Below are 13,413 nucleotides of genomic sequence, written 5' to 3'. Positions count from 1 at the left end.
TCCTCAAGAAAATACTAGCAAACAGAATCCAACAACATATTAAAAGGATCATACACCATGATCAAGTGGCCTTTATCCCAGGGATGCAAGGATTCTTCAATATACACAAATCAATCAATGTAATATACCATATTAACAAATTAAAGAAGAAAAACCATATGATCATCTCAATAGACACAGAAAAAGCTTTTGACAAAATTCAACAGCCATTTATCATAAAAACTCTCCAGAAAGTAGGCATAGAGGGAACCTACCTCAACATAATAAAGGCCATATACAACAAACTCACAGCAAACATTCTCAATGGTGAAAAACTGAAAGCATTTCCTCTAAGATCAGGAATAAAACAAGGATGCCCACCTTCACTACTGTTATTCAACATGGTTTTGGAAGTCCTAGCCATAGCAATCAGAGAAGAAAAAGAAATAAAAGGAATCCAAATTGGAAAAGAAGTAAAACTGTCACTGTTTGCAGATGACATGATACTGTACATAGAGAATACTAAAGATGCTACCAGAAAACTACTAGAGCTAATCAATGAATTTGGTAAAGTTGCAGGATACAAGATTAATGCACAGAAATCTCTTGCATTCCTATACACTAACAATGAAAGATCAGAAAGAGAAATTAAGGAAACAATCCCATTTACCACTGCAACAAAAAGAATAAAATACTTAGGAATAATCCTACCTAAGGAGACAAAAGACCTGTATGCAGAAAACTATAAGATAATGATGAAAGAAATCAAAGATGATACAAACAGATGGAGAGATATACCATGTTCTTTGATCAGAAGAATCAACATTGTGAAAATGATTATACTATCCAAAGCAATCTACAGATTCAATGCAATCCCTATCAAACTACCAATGGTATTTTTCACAGAAGTAGAACAAAAAATTTCACAATTTGTATGGAAACACAACAGACCCCGAATAGCCAATGCAATCTTGAGAAAGAAAAATGGAGATGGAGGAATCAGGCTCCCTGTCTTCAGACTATACTACAAAGCTGCAGTAGTCAAGACAGTATGGTACTGGCACAAAAACAGAAATATAGATCAATGGTACAGGATAGAAAGCCCAGAGATAAACCCACACATCTATGGTCACCTAATCTATGACAAAGGAGGCAAGAATATACAATGGAGAAAAGACAGTCTCTTCAGTAAGCGGTGCTGGGAAAACTGGACAGCTACATGTAAAAGAATGAAATTAGAACACTCGCTAACACCATACCCAAAAATAAGCTCCAAATGGATTAAAGACCTAAATGTAAGACTGGACACTATAAAACTCTTAGAGGAAAACATAGGAAGAACACTCTTCGACATAAATCACAGTAAGCTCTTTTTTGATCCACCTAATAGCACAATGAAAATAAAAACAACCATAAACAAATGGGACCTAATGAAACTTAAAAGCTTCTGCACAGCAAAGAAAACCATAAACAAGACAAAAAGACAACCCTCAGAATGGGAGAAAATATTTGCAAATGAAGCAACTGAGAAAGGATTAATCTCCAAAATATACAAGGAGCTCATGCAGCTCAATATCAAAAACAAACAAACAAGGACCCAATTAAAAAATGGGCAGAAGACCTAAATAAACATTTGTCCAAAGAAGACATACAGATGGCCAAGAGTTACATGAAAAGATGCTCAACATCACTAATTATTAGAGAAATGCAAATCAAAACTACAATGAGGTATCACCTCACACCAGTCAGAATGGCCATCAAAAAATCCACAAACAGTAAGTGCTGGAGAGGGTGTGGAGAAAAGGGAACCCTCTTGCACTGTTGGTGGGACTGTAAATTGATACAGCCACTATGCAGAACAGTATGGATGCCCTTTAAAAAACTAAAAATAGAACTACCATATGACCCAGCAATCCCACTACTGGGCATATACCCTGAGAAAAACCATAATTCAAAATGATACATGAGCCACAATGTTCATTGCAGCAGTATTTACAATAGCCAGGGCATGGAAGCAACCTAAATGTCCATCGACGATGAATGGATAAAGATGTGGTACATAAATACAATGGAATATTACTCAGCCATAAAAAGGAATGAAATTGGGTCATTTATAGAGATGTGGATGGACCTAGAGTCTGTCATAAGAGTGAAGTAAGCCAGAAAGAGAAAAACAAATATTGTATATTAACGCATATATGTGGAATCTAGAATAAACGGTACAGATGAAGCTATTGGCAGGGCACAAATAGAGATGCAGACGTAGAGAATGGACATGTGGACACAGGGGGTAAGGAGAATGAATTGGAAGATTGGGACTGACATATATACACTACCATGTGTAAAACAGATAGCTAGTGGGAACCTGCTGTATGGTGCAGGGACCTCAGCTTGGTGCTGTTTGATGACCTAGAAGGGTGGGATGGGGGTGGTGGTGGTGGGAGGGAGGCCCAAGAGAGAAGAGATATATGTATACAGCTGACTCTCTTCGTTGTACAGCAGAAACTAACACAACATTGTAAAGCAACTATACCCCAATAAAAATAAATAAAAGGCACTATGAATTGGAAAACAATTGCTATGATAGAGAATTTGTTTTTAAACGCTGTATTTAAAACACATTAAAAATCCTCATATAAATCAGTAAATATGATCACAATAAGACAAACTGGACAGGAATTCCCTGGCAGTCCAGTGGTTAGGACTTTGCACTCTCACTGCCAAGGGCCCGGGTTCAATCTCTGGCTGGGTAACTAAAATCCCACAAGTCATGTGGTATGGCCAAAAAAAAAAAAAAAGAAAGAAAGACAAACTGGGTGACAGATATGAGAAAATTCATAAAAGAAAGACACAAAGTCTCATTTTTTTAAAAATCAGGCAAAAATTTTAACTTCACTCTCAATTTAGCAAAGGCATTATATTTTCAACTACCAAATTTGAAAAAAATTAATGCTTCAACCTAGTATTAGCATGCTTACAAAGAAACTGGCATTTGTATGCAACGCTTATGGAAAATGTAAATCACACAAATTTTCTATGTGGCAATTACACAAATAGAACCTTGAAAATGTGCATATCATTTAATCAAGCAGTTCAATATCTAAAAATTTATCACAAGAACACACTAAAAATGTATATAAAATTTTAGCTTACATACTGCTTGTTGAAATATTTGTCACAATGGAATATTGAAAAAATCCAAGTGCTCAACAACAGGATTTTTGCTAAAGAAAATTTGGTGTTGTCATATGATAGAATAATATGCAGGCATAAAAATGACTGCATATGAGAACAAAGAAAACAAAAAGCAGTTTTTTAAAAAGGGAGTACAGCATGAGCACATGTTTATAAAAGAACTAACCAAGTAACAAATAAAAATATTTATGGTATAAAATGTAGGAATATATATGTCCTTTAGTTTTTTCATGTGTGTTTTCTAAATGGACTCTAATGAGCATATGTTCGCTTACTGGCAAAGGAAAATTCAAATTAGTTTAAATTTAATGGGAGGAAGAAATGGACACTGTGGTCCAGCAGAAGTTTCACTGAAACCACACTCAAAAACTGAAACTGTGCAATTAGTGCTGCATCGATAGTTTTAAGAAACAAAAAGTTTGAGTCCTTGAGTCTTTTGTCGACTTGGGACTGCTCATGAAATGGGAATTTCCCCTGAAGGCTTCTTCCACTCTCACTGAAATCCCACAGAAAAATTTAACCCTGGCTCTTTCATCTCTAGCTCCATCACCCAGAGTCAGGTTTACTATGTATATTCACAAGATTCCGTGAACTCTGCTCATACATCTCCATCATCACTGCTACCAGCTAGTCTAAACCAGCACTGCCTCTCACCTGGAGAGTAAACTATCTCATTAAGGATTTCTCTAATTTCATTCCTGTTTCCCTATAATCCATTCTCCACAAAGAGCCAGAATGATCACAAATCAGATTATGTCAGTTTCTACTTAAATCCTACTGATGGCTTCTAGTTGCACTTCAAATAATAATTAAACCTTTATAATAATTTACAAATTCCTATAAGGTTTGGCCTCTCTTTCCTTAGGGTATTTGCACTCACAGTTCCTTCTCTTTGAAACACACAGCCCTGGATCTTCTCCTGGCTGAAAATTTATTTCAACTCAAATGCCACCTCCTCACTGATGCCTTCCTTAACCAGCTAAAGCTAATTGTCCTCCCCTCTTGCAACCATGTCCTTTTTTCATATTGTTCTATTTACTGGTGTTCATTGCATTTATTACTCAGAAATTACCTTGTTCATTTACATTTTAAAATAATTTATTTTCTGTATCAACTGGAATTTGATGACAGGAGTATTGTGTAGTTCTCCATTATATCTCAAGTCTCTAGATCTTTGCCTGGAAAAGAGCAGGTGATTCACTGGAGACATATAAATTATAGGAAATTGCCTTTAACAAAGAGAGATGAAAAGAATTACCAAACTTCCCAGCAAATTTGAAGCCACTTCCACAATTCTATTATAAAACATTCGGTGTTTTTCCAATTTTCAGTTTACTCTAATTGTGTAAAAAAGGTTGAATCCACCCAGTGCCCAGATCTTGGTTTCCAACACCACTCTCCAATAAAAAGCAACAGTGCTCCTTACAGATATGGCTGATTATAAGACTAGGGCAGGGAATACAAGATGAGCCTGGAACATCTTGTTCTAGTGCTAGAACTTTTCTATTTACTTTTCTTCAAAATTTTATAGTGGGTCTACCTTCTGTAAAAGAAAGTAGATTACAGCTATTACAATGTTTGTGGTAGAAATGTGGACTACTGACTATCTGGACTATTGGGTTGGCCAAAAAATTCATTTGGTTTTAAGTAAAAATAAAAGACACTTTTTGTTTTCACCAAGAACTTTATTGAACAATGTATTCACTAACCAAATGAACTTTTTGGCCAACCCAATATGATCAAAGGGGTGGAAATGTCAAACAGGATGTTTGACCTACCTACACAAACTCATGTGTAGATAAAGACAAATATATCCAGATGTTCAGGGCAGCATTCTTTATAATAGTGAAAAAAAAAGTGTTAATAACCCTAAATATCCATTGCTATGGAATTGTTAATCATTTGTGATACATTCCTAGTTTACAGTTTAATGTAATATCACCAGGAAAAATTTATACTTTTGATTTGCAAAGTCACCTCCACCTCTGCTTCCACCCACTCGAATTTCTCTAAACCCAAATGCAATAAGGCAAAGAACACACTAATATGTTAATATTACAGGGAGATAAGCGAACAGCTTTTACTTTTGAGTTTTAATATGATTTCACTTCATGTTCTTGATGCAGGCCATCTTTTCCTACATAGAAATAATATTTTGGTAGGCACTACTATATAGCTAACGGTATTCATCATTACCATTAAAATATATATAAAATTCTAATGCTCTTAAAATCAGTATAATATGAAATTACATTTTGATGATTAAAAGCTTAGTTGCCGGGCTTCCCTGGTGGCGCAGTGGTTGAGAATCCACCTGCCGATGCAGGGGACACGGGTTCGTGCCCTGGTCTGGGAGGATCCCACATGCCGCGGAGCGGCTGGGCCCGTGAGCCATGGCCGCTGAGCCTGCGCGTCCGGAGCCTGTGCTCCGCAACGAGAGAGGCCACAACAGTGAGGGGCCAGCGTACCGCAAAAAAAAAAAAAAAAAGCTTAGTTGCCTTCATTGGAATGATGACCTTTCTTCTTTTTTGAATCCTAAAGCAAGAACTTTTCCCAACACAGCAAATAATTGTTTTCATATATCTTACTTTGTTATATTTAAACATTAGAGAAAAGCATGTTAAACTTGTATTCTAGACATAAGACATGTGAAGTAGGTACCAGCAAAATCCAAATCCACAGTATTTTAAAATACAAAATTTATATTAAAATCACTTGAATTATTTTCCAAATTGGTTTCCCTTTGAAATAAGCTTGTTTGTAACCATCATCAGTATTTAAAGCACACTGAGCAAATTGCATTAATAATTTATAGAGCAAAAGGTGATACAAATAGGAAAAGTAGTGGGTTTTTCTTTTTTTTTCTATTGGAAGCATCTGAAAGTGATATGAAGTTGATATTAAAAGTATTTGTGAACTTTGTTAGAAAAGTTTTTTTCAATAGAAATTTTAGAAGATCTTGATGTGTACCTTTTAGCATGTTTGCTTAGAACAGAAATCTGAAAAATATTATTCTAAGACCTGCCTTGTGTTTCCTATGACTTATTATAAAATTACAACATTATAAAATAAGTATTTTTCAAAGGGAATTAACAACAAACAAAAGAGAGAATTCAATCCCTTGAAAGTACACTGAGTTGAGAAGTGATGACCTAGTGTAACTGTGCAGGATCCTATGGGGCCTTCCCGGGACAGACTACCACTGCCCCTTATGATGTCTTACACCTGCCTCTTGTCTGTAGAAAAACTTCAGCCAAAGAATAAATTTAATCAGAGAAGTAAGAAAATGCAGAAAGAGAGGAAAACTGTCAAGCAAGACAAAATAATATCAGTTTAGCCATTAAACAAAGTCAAGGAAGGACCTTTAGTTCTTCCTCAAGGGCTAGAGATAATATTCCGAGCCATGTCCTTTGAGCTGTTTTGCAGATACTGAAAACCCCACCAGGTGGAAGAAGTTGACTGTTTGCTGACCACAACCCCATAGACCCCAGACCAGTTGGAACCAGAAGGACTAGCTGACCAGAAATTTGTGGCTGAGATCACAAGCAAGACATGATGGCTACTTGGAACCACATGATCAAGACAATCATCTCTACAAATAAGAGATTACCCCCTTCCCAGGAGGTAACCCTTTCCTCTTTTCCCTATATAATCTCTGAACAAAACCTGGGGAGTTGGGGAATTGGTTTTCTGAGACAAGAGTCCACCTTCTCCCCAGAATTGAAGGTTTCCTCAATAGTTATCTTTCATTTTACCCAATACTTGTCTCTCAGTATTGAATTCTTCAGCGACAAGCAGCCCAACCTGAGTTTGGTTACACTAGGTTTGCTGCTGCATAGTTAGCACTTTCCTCAGAACCTCTACTGCCAAGCATTGTCCATGACAATGGGTGTTAATGGAATTGAACTTGAATTAGGGTTCCCATTTCAAATCACCAATTATCCCATCTGTGCCCCCCAAACTGCCCATGCTGCTGGTCAAGAAAATATGGAGACAAATAAACATCAAGTTCTGAAATGGATAAGGGTTAAGAGTTCCACAGCTGGCAATAGTAACCCCAATTTTTTTAGTAACAAAAGAATAAAAGCAAACACAAATAAAATTTAATTCTGTCTTAATATTTTAATAATTGCAAATTTGAGGCTAGACAATGATACTCTCATTTATAAAGCTTAGAAGCTGAATGAGGTAGTTAGGAACATATCTAAAGGTGAGCCCTGAAAGAAGAAGACAGGAGGGAAGAAAAGAACACAGGAGGGGCAGGGGTGAAATCTGCTTTACAGTGTTGCCCAAGGTCAGCCCTGAGGGAAGGTAAGTCATCTGTGTCTGTACTGCCACCTAAATGTCTGCTTCTGTTCTCAGTATGGCCTGTCAGGCTCACCATATAACTCAATAGAGTCAGGTCTTAAAACAAGGAAGTAATATTCTACCCAAGCAATTCTAAACTGAACTGAATTAATCTGACCCGAGAAAGCAGCTCTTTCAGAGGCTTCAGTGTGAAGGATGGGATTCTTCATCATGCCTGTGCCTTCTTCAAGGCTTCACATTCCTGTCCCATGGCATGTGATTGCAATGGAATGCCTAGAAGAGATGGGCTCTAGGAAAGATGTGAGAGGATTCTGGAACTGTCAATAGAAAGGGAGAAAGAAAGAACTTCTTTATAAAGGAGGTTAGTTCGCCCTAAGGGAAGGAAACGTAATTAAATTGACTTTCTTTTCTCTTTACACACACCCTTGTGAGAGTACTTATGAAATGGAGGAAGGAAAAGGCAAGAGTTTGAATATTTAATGCAGATGCTGGCAAACCAGCCCTTACTAATCAAACTAACTAGATACGTATAATAGATATGTGTTGGTATAATCTTATGCATGTTCAAAATAGAACCTGTTGTTTCTTGTTTGTTTTTTTGTTTTTGCGGTACGCAGGCCTCTCACTGTTGTGGCTTCTCCCGTTGCGAAGCACAGGCTCCGGACACGCAGGCTCAGCGGCCATGGCTCACGGGCCCAGCTGCTCCGCGGCATGTGAGATCCTCCCGGACCGGGGCACGAACCCGTGTCCCCTGCATGGGCAGGCGGACTCTCAACCAGGCGCCACCAGGGAAGCCCAGAACCTGTTTTTAAACAGGTCATTCCGACTAAGAAACAGATAACTGAAGCGGGTACAATAAGCTTACTGTGAAACAATGTTATTAGTTGCCAAATCAAGAATTAATGTGACTAAAATATTCTCTGATGGAAAGTGTTTTGATACTGAGGATTAATTATTTCTTCCAGAAAGTCCATATGCCACAAATAGCCTTTTCTGAGGAACCAACTGATTTAAATAGAAGAGATATTTTATCCTACAGACAAGGATTTAATTTCCAAGAACAGGGCATCTAAAGTGAGCTATATTAGCTTTCCTTTATATCATCTCCTACCCCTTCTTCCGGTCTCAAAGAAAAAAACATTCTTGAACCTTCCCTGTCTTGTCTCCTGTAGGAATTTTATTTTTTTGTTTCTTTTTTCTTCACTTTCTCTCTACTGACTTTATATCCTTACTCTGTGAAGGGGCTGAGGTTTCTCTAACCCTAACTAAAATCGAACTTTACCCCTCAAGATTAAAAAATGTTATCTTTATTTCCTTTCACTGATAAATGTCTTAAAATCTAAAATCACTCTTCAGCTTTCTGTTTCCCATTTAGTCCTCTGTCCAAGCCCATGTCTATGCAAATCTACTAAACCTCTTCTTTTAAAATCCATCCATGACCTAATAATAACAAAGTCCATCAACTCCTACCTTATTCTCTTATTAATCACTTTATGGGTTTGCTATTGGTAGTCAGTTTAACTGCTTTGTCTCCTATGACACTGTTATTACTCTAATTTATCCCATTATTTTTTACAATCAATTAATATTCTCTCTGAACTTGTTTTACTCCACCTACCCTTGAAGTTATATCCCAGTCATCTTCACTCCACTTTTATTCCCTATTGATGTTCATTTATGTGTGACCTAATTCTTGCCAGAGCTTCATACATCCATATATTCAGCTTTACCTTCTAATCTGACACTTGGATGTAAAATTTTCACCTTCTTCCAGAACATCTCTATGTGAGAGTATGTGTTAGTATGTAAAAGCATAACATCAAAAGCCAGATTCATTATCCTTACTTTTACTGCTCCAAGGGAAAAAAATACAACACCCTCACACTTCAACAGATTGGATTATTTACCATTCTTTATGATTTCCCTATATAATGTCCAATAGTTCACTATTTCTTTGTATTTGCCTGCCTCACCTTTGTGCCTGGAAAGAACAACTTTATATTTTTATTAAATTATACCCAACTCACTCTTAAAGATATAATTTAACTATCATATCCCCTTAACATCATTTTCTCTGGGCTCTAACTTCCTCATGGATAGAAATTGTGACTGTTGGCTTATTCTGAATCTAAGGATGTACACAGTGCCTGGCACCAGATAGGTGCTCATATACCTGTCCCATTCACTTTCCCACCCTTCTTCATTTTCATTCTGATGTTTATAATATTTTGAGCTATAGTACTATCTGTACATGCACATTTCCATGTTAAACTCCATGAGATAAACTATGTACCTTTGTTTATATCTCAATCTGTACCATGGACAGTTCTTGGCAGGTCTGTGGTACTCTGTAAATGTTGTATGTAAAAGTGACATATTTTAATCTCCTTTTTTCCCCTCAAGATATTGAAGAAGTAGGGTGCAGCCTGTGCACAGGAGGTTAAAAAAAAAAAGGAAGGCGAGGGCATGAGAGGATGTTCTTGTAGGGGTCGGTCGACCATACTTATAGTCTGTTCTATTAGGTAGGAGGAATAGAGTTGGGAGCTAGTATGTGACCACCCATATCATTCATGGGCATAGAGTAGAATAACATACCTCATTGAATGGGGAAAGAAAAATACTAAGAAACAGAGAATCTCCATAGTTGTTGTTTTAGTTTTCTTGGATGCCTTGTCAAGAGCCCTGAGAAAATTGAACACTGTATATAATATACCATTGAGCACAAAATTTGCCCAGACACACACACACACACACACACATACACAGAGTCAATATCAGCACACCTGGTATATGCCATTTGGATATGTTCACACTAGAGGTAAATTGTGTTACTGCTATGAAAGATTGAACACTGTCTGCCAATCAGCGTTCTAGTCTTGCCTATGATTCTAGTTATGTGGCTCTGGGAATTCCACTTAATCTCTCGGCCATAAGTGTTTTTAGTTAAATAATGAGATAGATAAATGCTAATAATCTGTGTTCCTAAAATTTTTTCATGTATATAGAATCGTATGGAACTTAAATCTCTTTATAGATTCCAAATGTCAAAGAACGATTTTTTTTTTTCTCGGTGGTTTGAACCATTCTGTAAAATCATTCTCGATAGCTTTCACAACCTCTGACACAGCACAACTACCAGTTTACAGAAAAAATGATGAGTAAGATAGAAACATCCTTCTGCACCCTCCACCTGCCACCTCCACCACCGGCACCACACACATCCATACAGACACACTGCTTTTTCGAAAGAGGAAGGAATGAGATATTTAAAAACAATCTTACCAAAATAATTTTTAAATATTTTTAAATTTCATTATAAATTCATCTAAATGACAGTAGGGACTTTTAAATACAGGATTTCTATATTGCTTTCTTCCTGTTAATTTTATAATAACAAAAAGAGAATTTAGGGGAAAGCATGAGAAGCAGCAGAAAAGCAAGGCGGTTGCATGCAATTTCCAGCTCCTGAGTCATTCCACTCTTTAGCACAGCTAATGTCACATGATGAAAAATAATTTTAAATGTGAGCATCTTATACAACATCAACTATTTTAAATGGCCGCAGTCCTATCATCACAAATCCACCACAATCTAAGAAAAATTCATTTTCTCAGCAATTAATTTGTTTTCAGTTTACTCCTCACATCCATACTGGAGGGAGGAGGCAGGGTCTGTACCATCATTCCAAGTCTACTAAGCACATTACATAAATCTTCCACTCATGTGGGAGAAATGACTTACATATTTTTCCTAAAAGGGAAAAAAGCATAAATAATCTGTACCATCATTACTGGCAGGAATTGTTCAGAAGGCCTTTGGGCTCAAGATGTTGGCGTGCCTCGGAGGCTGCTATCAGAAGGCTCAGCCCTGGGCTTTGGCAAAGGAACTGCCATGTTAATCTGCTTCATTACATTTCTACAATTTGTTCACCCCATTAAGGAGCAGTGTTTGCCTTGTGAAAGGAAGATCTATCCTTCACTTTGAAAGCTTTACCTTCAAAAGGTATACAAATATGGCCACAGATAGACACTAAAGGCCAGAAAGCCAAAGAAATATTAAAATACAGCATGTCAGAGTCAGAGCTCATTTCAGTCTAAGAAGATTTAAGGATGCAGAACAGCCAGAATTACAGCTTTTTAATCTCTTAGATCCAAATCTAAGCTCACAAAGCACACATTTTAAATGTCATCATTAACATAAATAACAATTCATTGAAAGGTCAAAGATAGAATCATGTTGGCTTACCTGAAATAAAGGGAATTGTAAATCATAGATCAGAATCCACGTATGTGTTAAATACAATATTCTCCAACACAGTTATTCAGAATTCCCACTAGAGCAGAAAGTAAAATCTCACGTGTTCCATCCTCACTGAAGGAGAAAAAACAAGAAAGAACGACCACAGCATCCTCTCTGTTTCTGCCTTAGCTTTCTGTTCTGACACATACTCAATGGTACCCACTGTCTGTTAGAAAGCAGCATGCTAAATTTAAAAAATAAATAAATAAATATAAGGCATCTTACATGACAGCTCCATCTCCTGGCCAAAAGTGGAATCATTTTCATTAATGATCCCTTGGCAATGCCACATCTAGTAAGTTTGATGTGGTTATAGCCCATAATTTCACTGTATTTGAAATCAACTACCTTAATTAACTGTAAAGTAAACATTTCAGAAGGATTAGCGTATGATTTTTTTTTAATTTGTAGTCCTACTTTGGGATTTACTTCAATTTACTTACATTGTATTTAAATTAAATGGAACCTTGTCATAGCATTATTAAAAATTTACTGCTTACCTAAAAACTTATTTAACTTTATTTGCCATCTGCAAAAAATAATATATATCTCCTACAAAATAATTTTGGATGTCAAATTTATATTTCTTGAACACCACTTTGTGGAGATATATAAATTTTTGCTACTAGAGAAATTCGGCATTATGTTGTTGTTATTAATGTTATTTGGGGGTGTTAAAGGATTGAAGTTAACGCAGGACAATGAAATTAATAAAAGGCAAACTAGAAGATCTTTAGTTGACTCAAGCTTTTTAAGATATTTCAAAATATACAAATATCAAATTACATGCTACATGAAATTTGATAATTGTAGTACCCTATAGTGTGTAGTTATATCTTATTAGAAGGATAAGAGAAAAATTAAATTATTATAAGAATGCATTTAGTAAATAATATCAGTTATACTGAGCATATTATGTGCTCGATATGTATTCGTTTATTTTTTCTATGGTTAATTGTGAAGTCCTGGTTAATTGTTAAATTTTGAAATAAACATATAGATTGTCCTTCTTCAACATTTTCACAATACCATTTAAACTTGAAGACATATGTATGAACTAAAGTTCTCCCTACTAGTCTGATATTCCGAAGCCTTTCACTCGCTGCCACCGCAGAAACACTGTGACGCTGTCCGAGGTGCTGAAAACCACTTTCAGAACTCAAAGGTTCTAGGTCTTAAACTGGTCTGAAATGTTGTCTTTGTAATATTTCACATAAATTTTATTTTAACAGTACTATATAATTCAGAATAAGTGACAGTATCTAAGATACAAATGTCTAAGTAATATTTTATCCACAGAATATATAGTATACATATTGACCAGAAGCCATAATGCAGATGAATCTATTCAATAAAGATATGATTATAAGTCACACTTTCTTTGGATCCTCCACATAATATTTCATTTTATTCTTGATGATGTTATATTATGCATACTGTTCCAGCATAAGTTCCCACATTGAATAGATGAAGTTACTTAAGTCTACTCTTCAGTAATTCGCTCAGAGTTAATTAATAAGCAAGTCAGAAGAACAAACCTGGTTCTCTAAATTTTACCTTACTTCTATTTCTATAATATCATTAAGATATATTTGTATTATTTTAAAAATACATAATAACATTGCACAACTA

The 13,413-nt window shown here is 36.1% G+C and overlaps 1 protein-coding gene across 2 annotated transcripts in view; it reads right to left on the bottom strand.

Moving 5' to 3' along the window:
* The window catches only part of SCN2A (sodium voltage-gated channel alpha subunit 2), a 155,440-nt gene extending 143,502 nt beyond the window's left edge, over window positions 1-11,938 (bottom strand). For both annotated transcript variants that reach the window (XM_049712043.1, XM_049712045.1), the window contains exon 1: window positions 11,728-11,938. Coding sequence is in view for 1 of the 2 variants with exons in the window: in XM_049712045.1 (XP_049568002.1) it covers window positions 11,728-11,753 (26 nt within the window). In the remaining variant the exon portion in view is untranslated. The remainder of the gene's footprint in view (window positions 1-11,727) is intronic.
* Window positions 11,939-13,413: the final 1,475 nt, after the last annotated feature.

Source organism: Orcinus orca, chromosome 7 (assembly GCF_937001465.1).
Source record: "Orcinus orca chromosome 7, mOrcOrc1.1, whole genome shotgun sequence".
In the NCBI taxonomy this organism is placed as follows: Eukaryota; Metazoa; Chordata; class Mammalia; order Artiodactyla; family Delphinidae; genus Orcinus; species Orcinus orca.
Note: the sequence above shows the minus strand (reverse complement) of the source record. Positions and strands in the feature narration are given on the sequence as shown.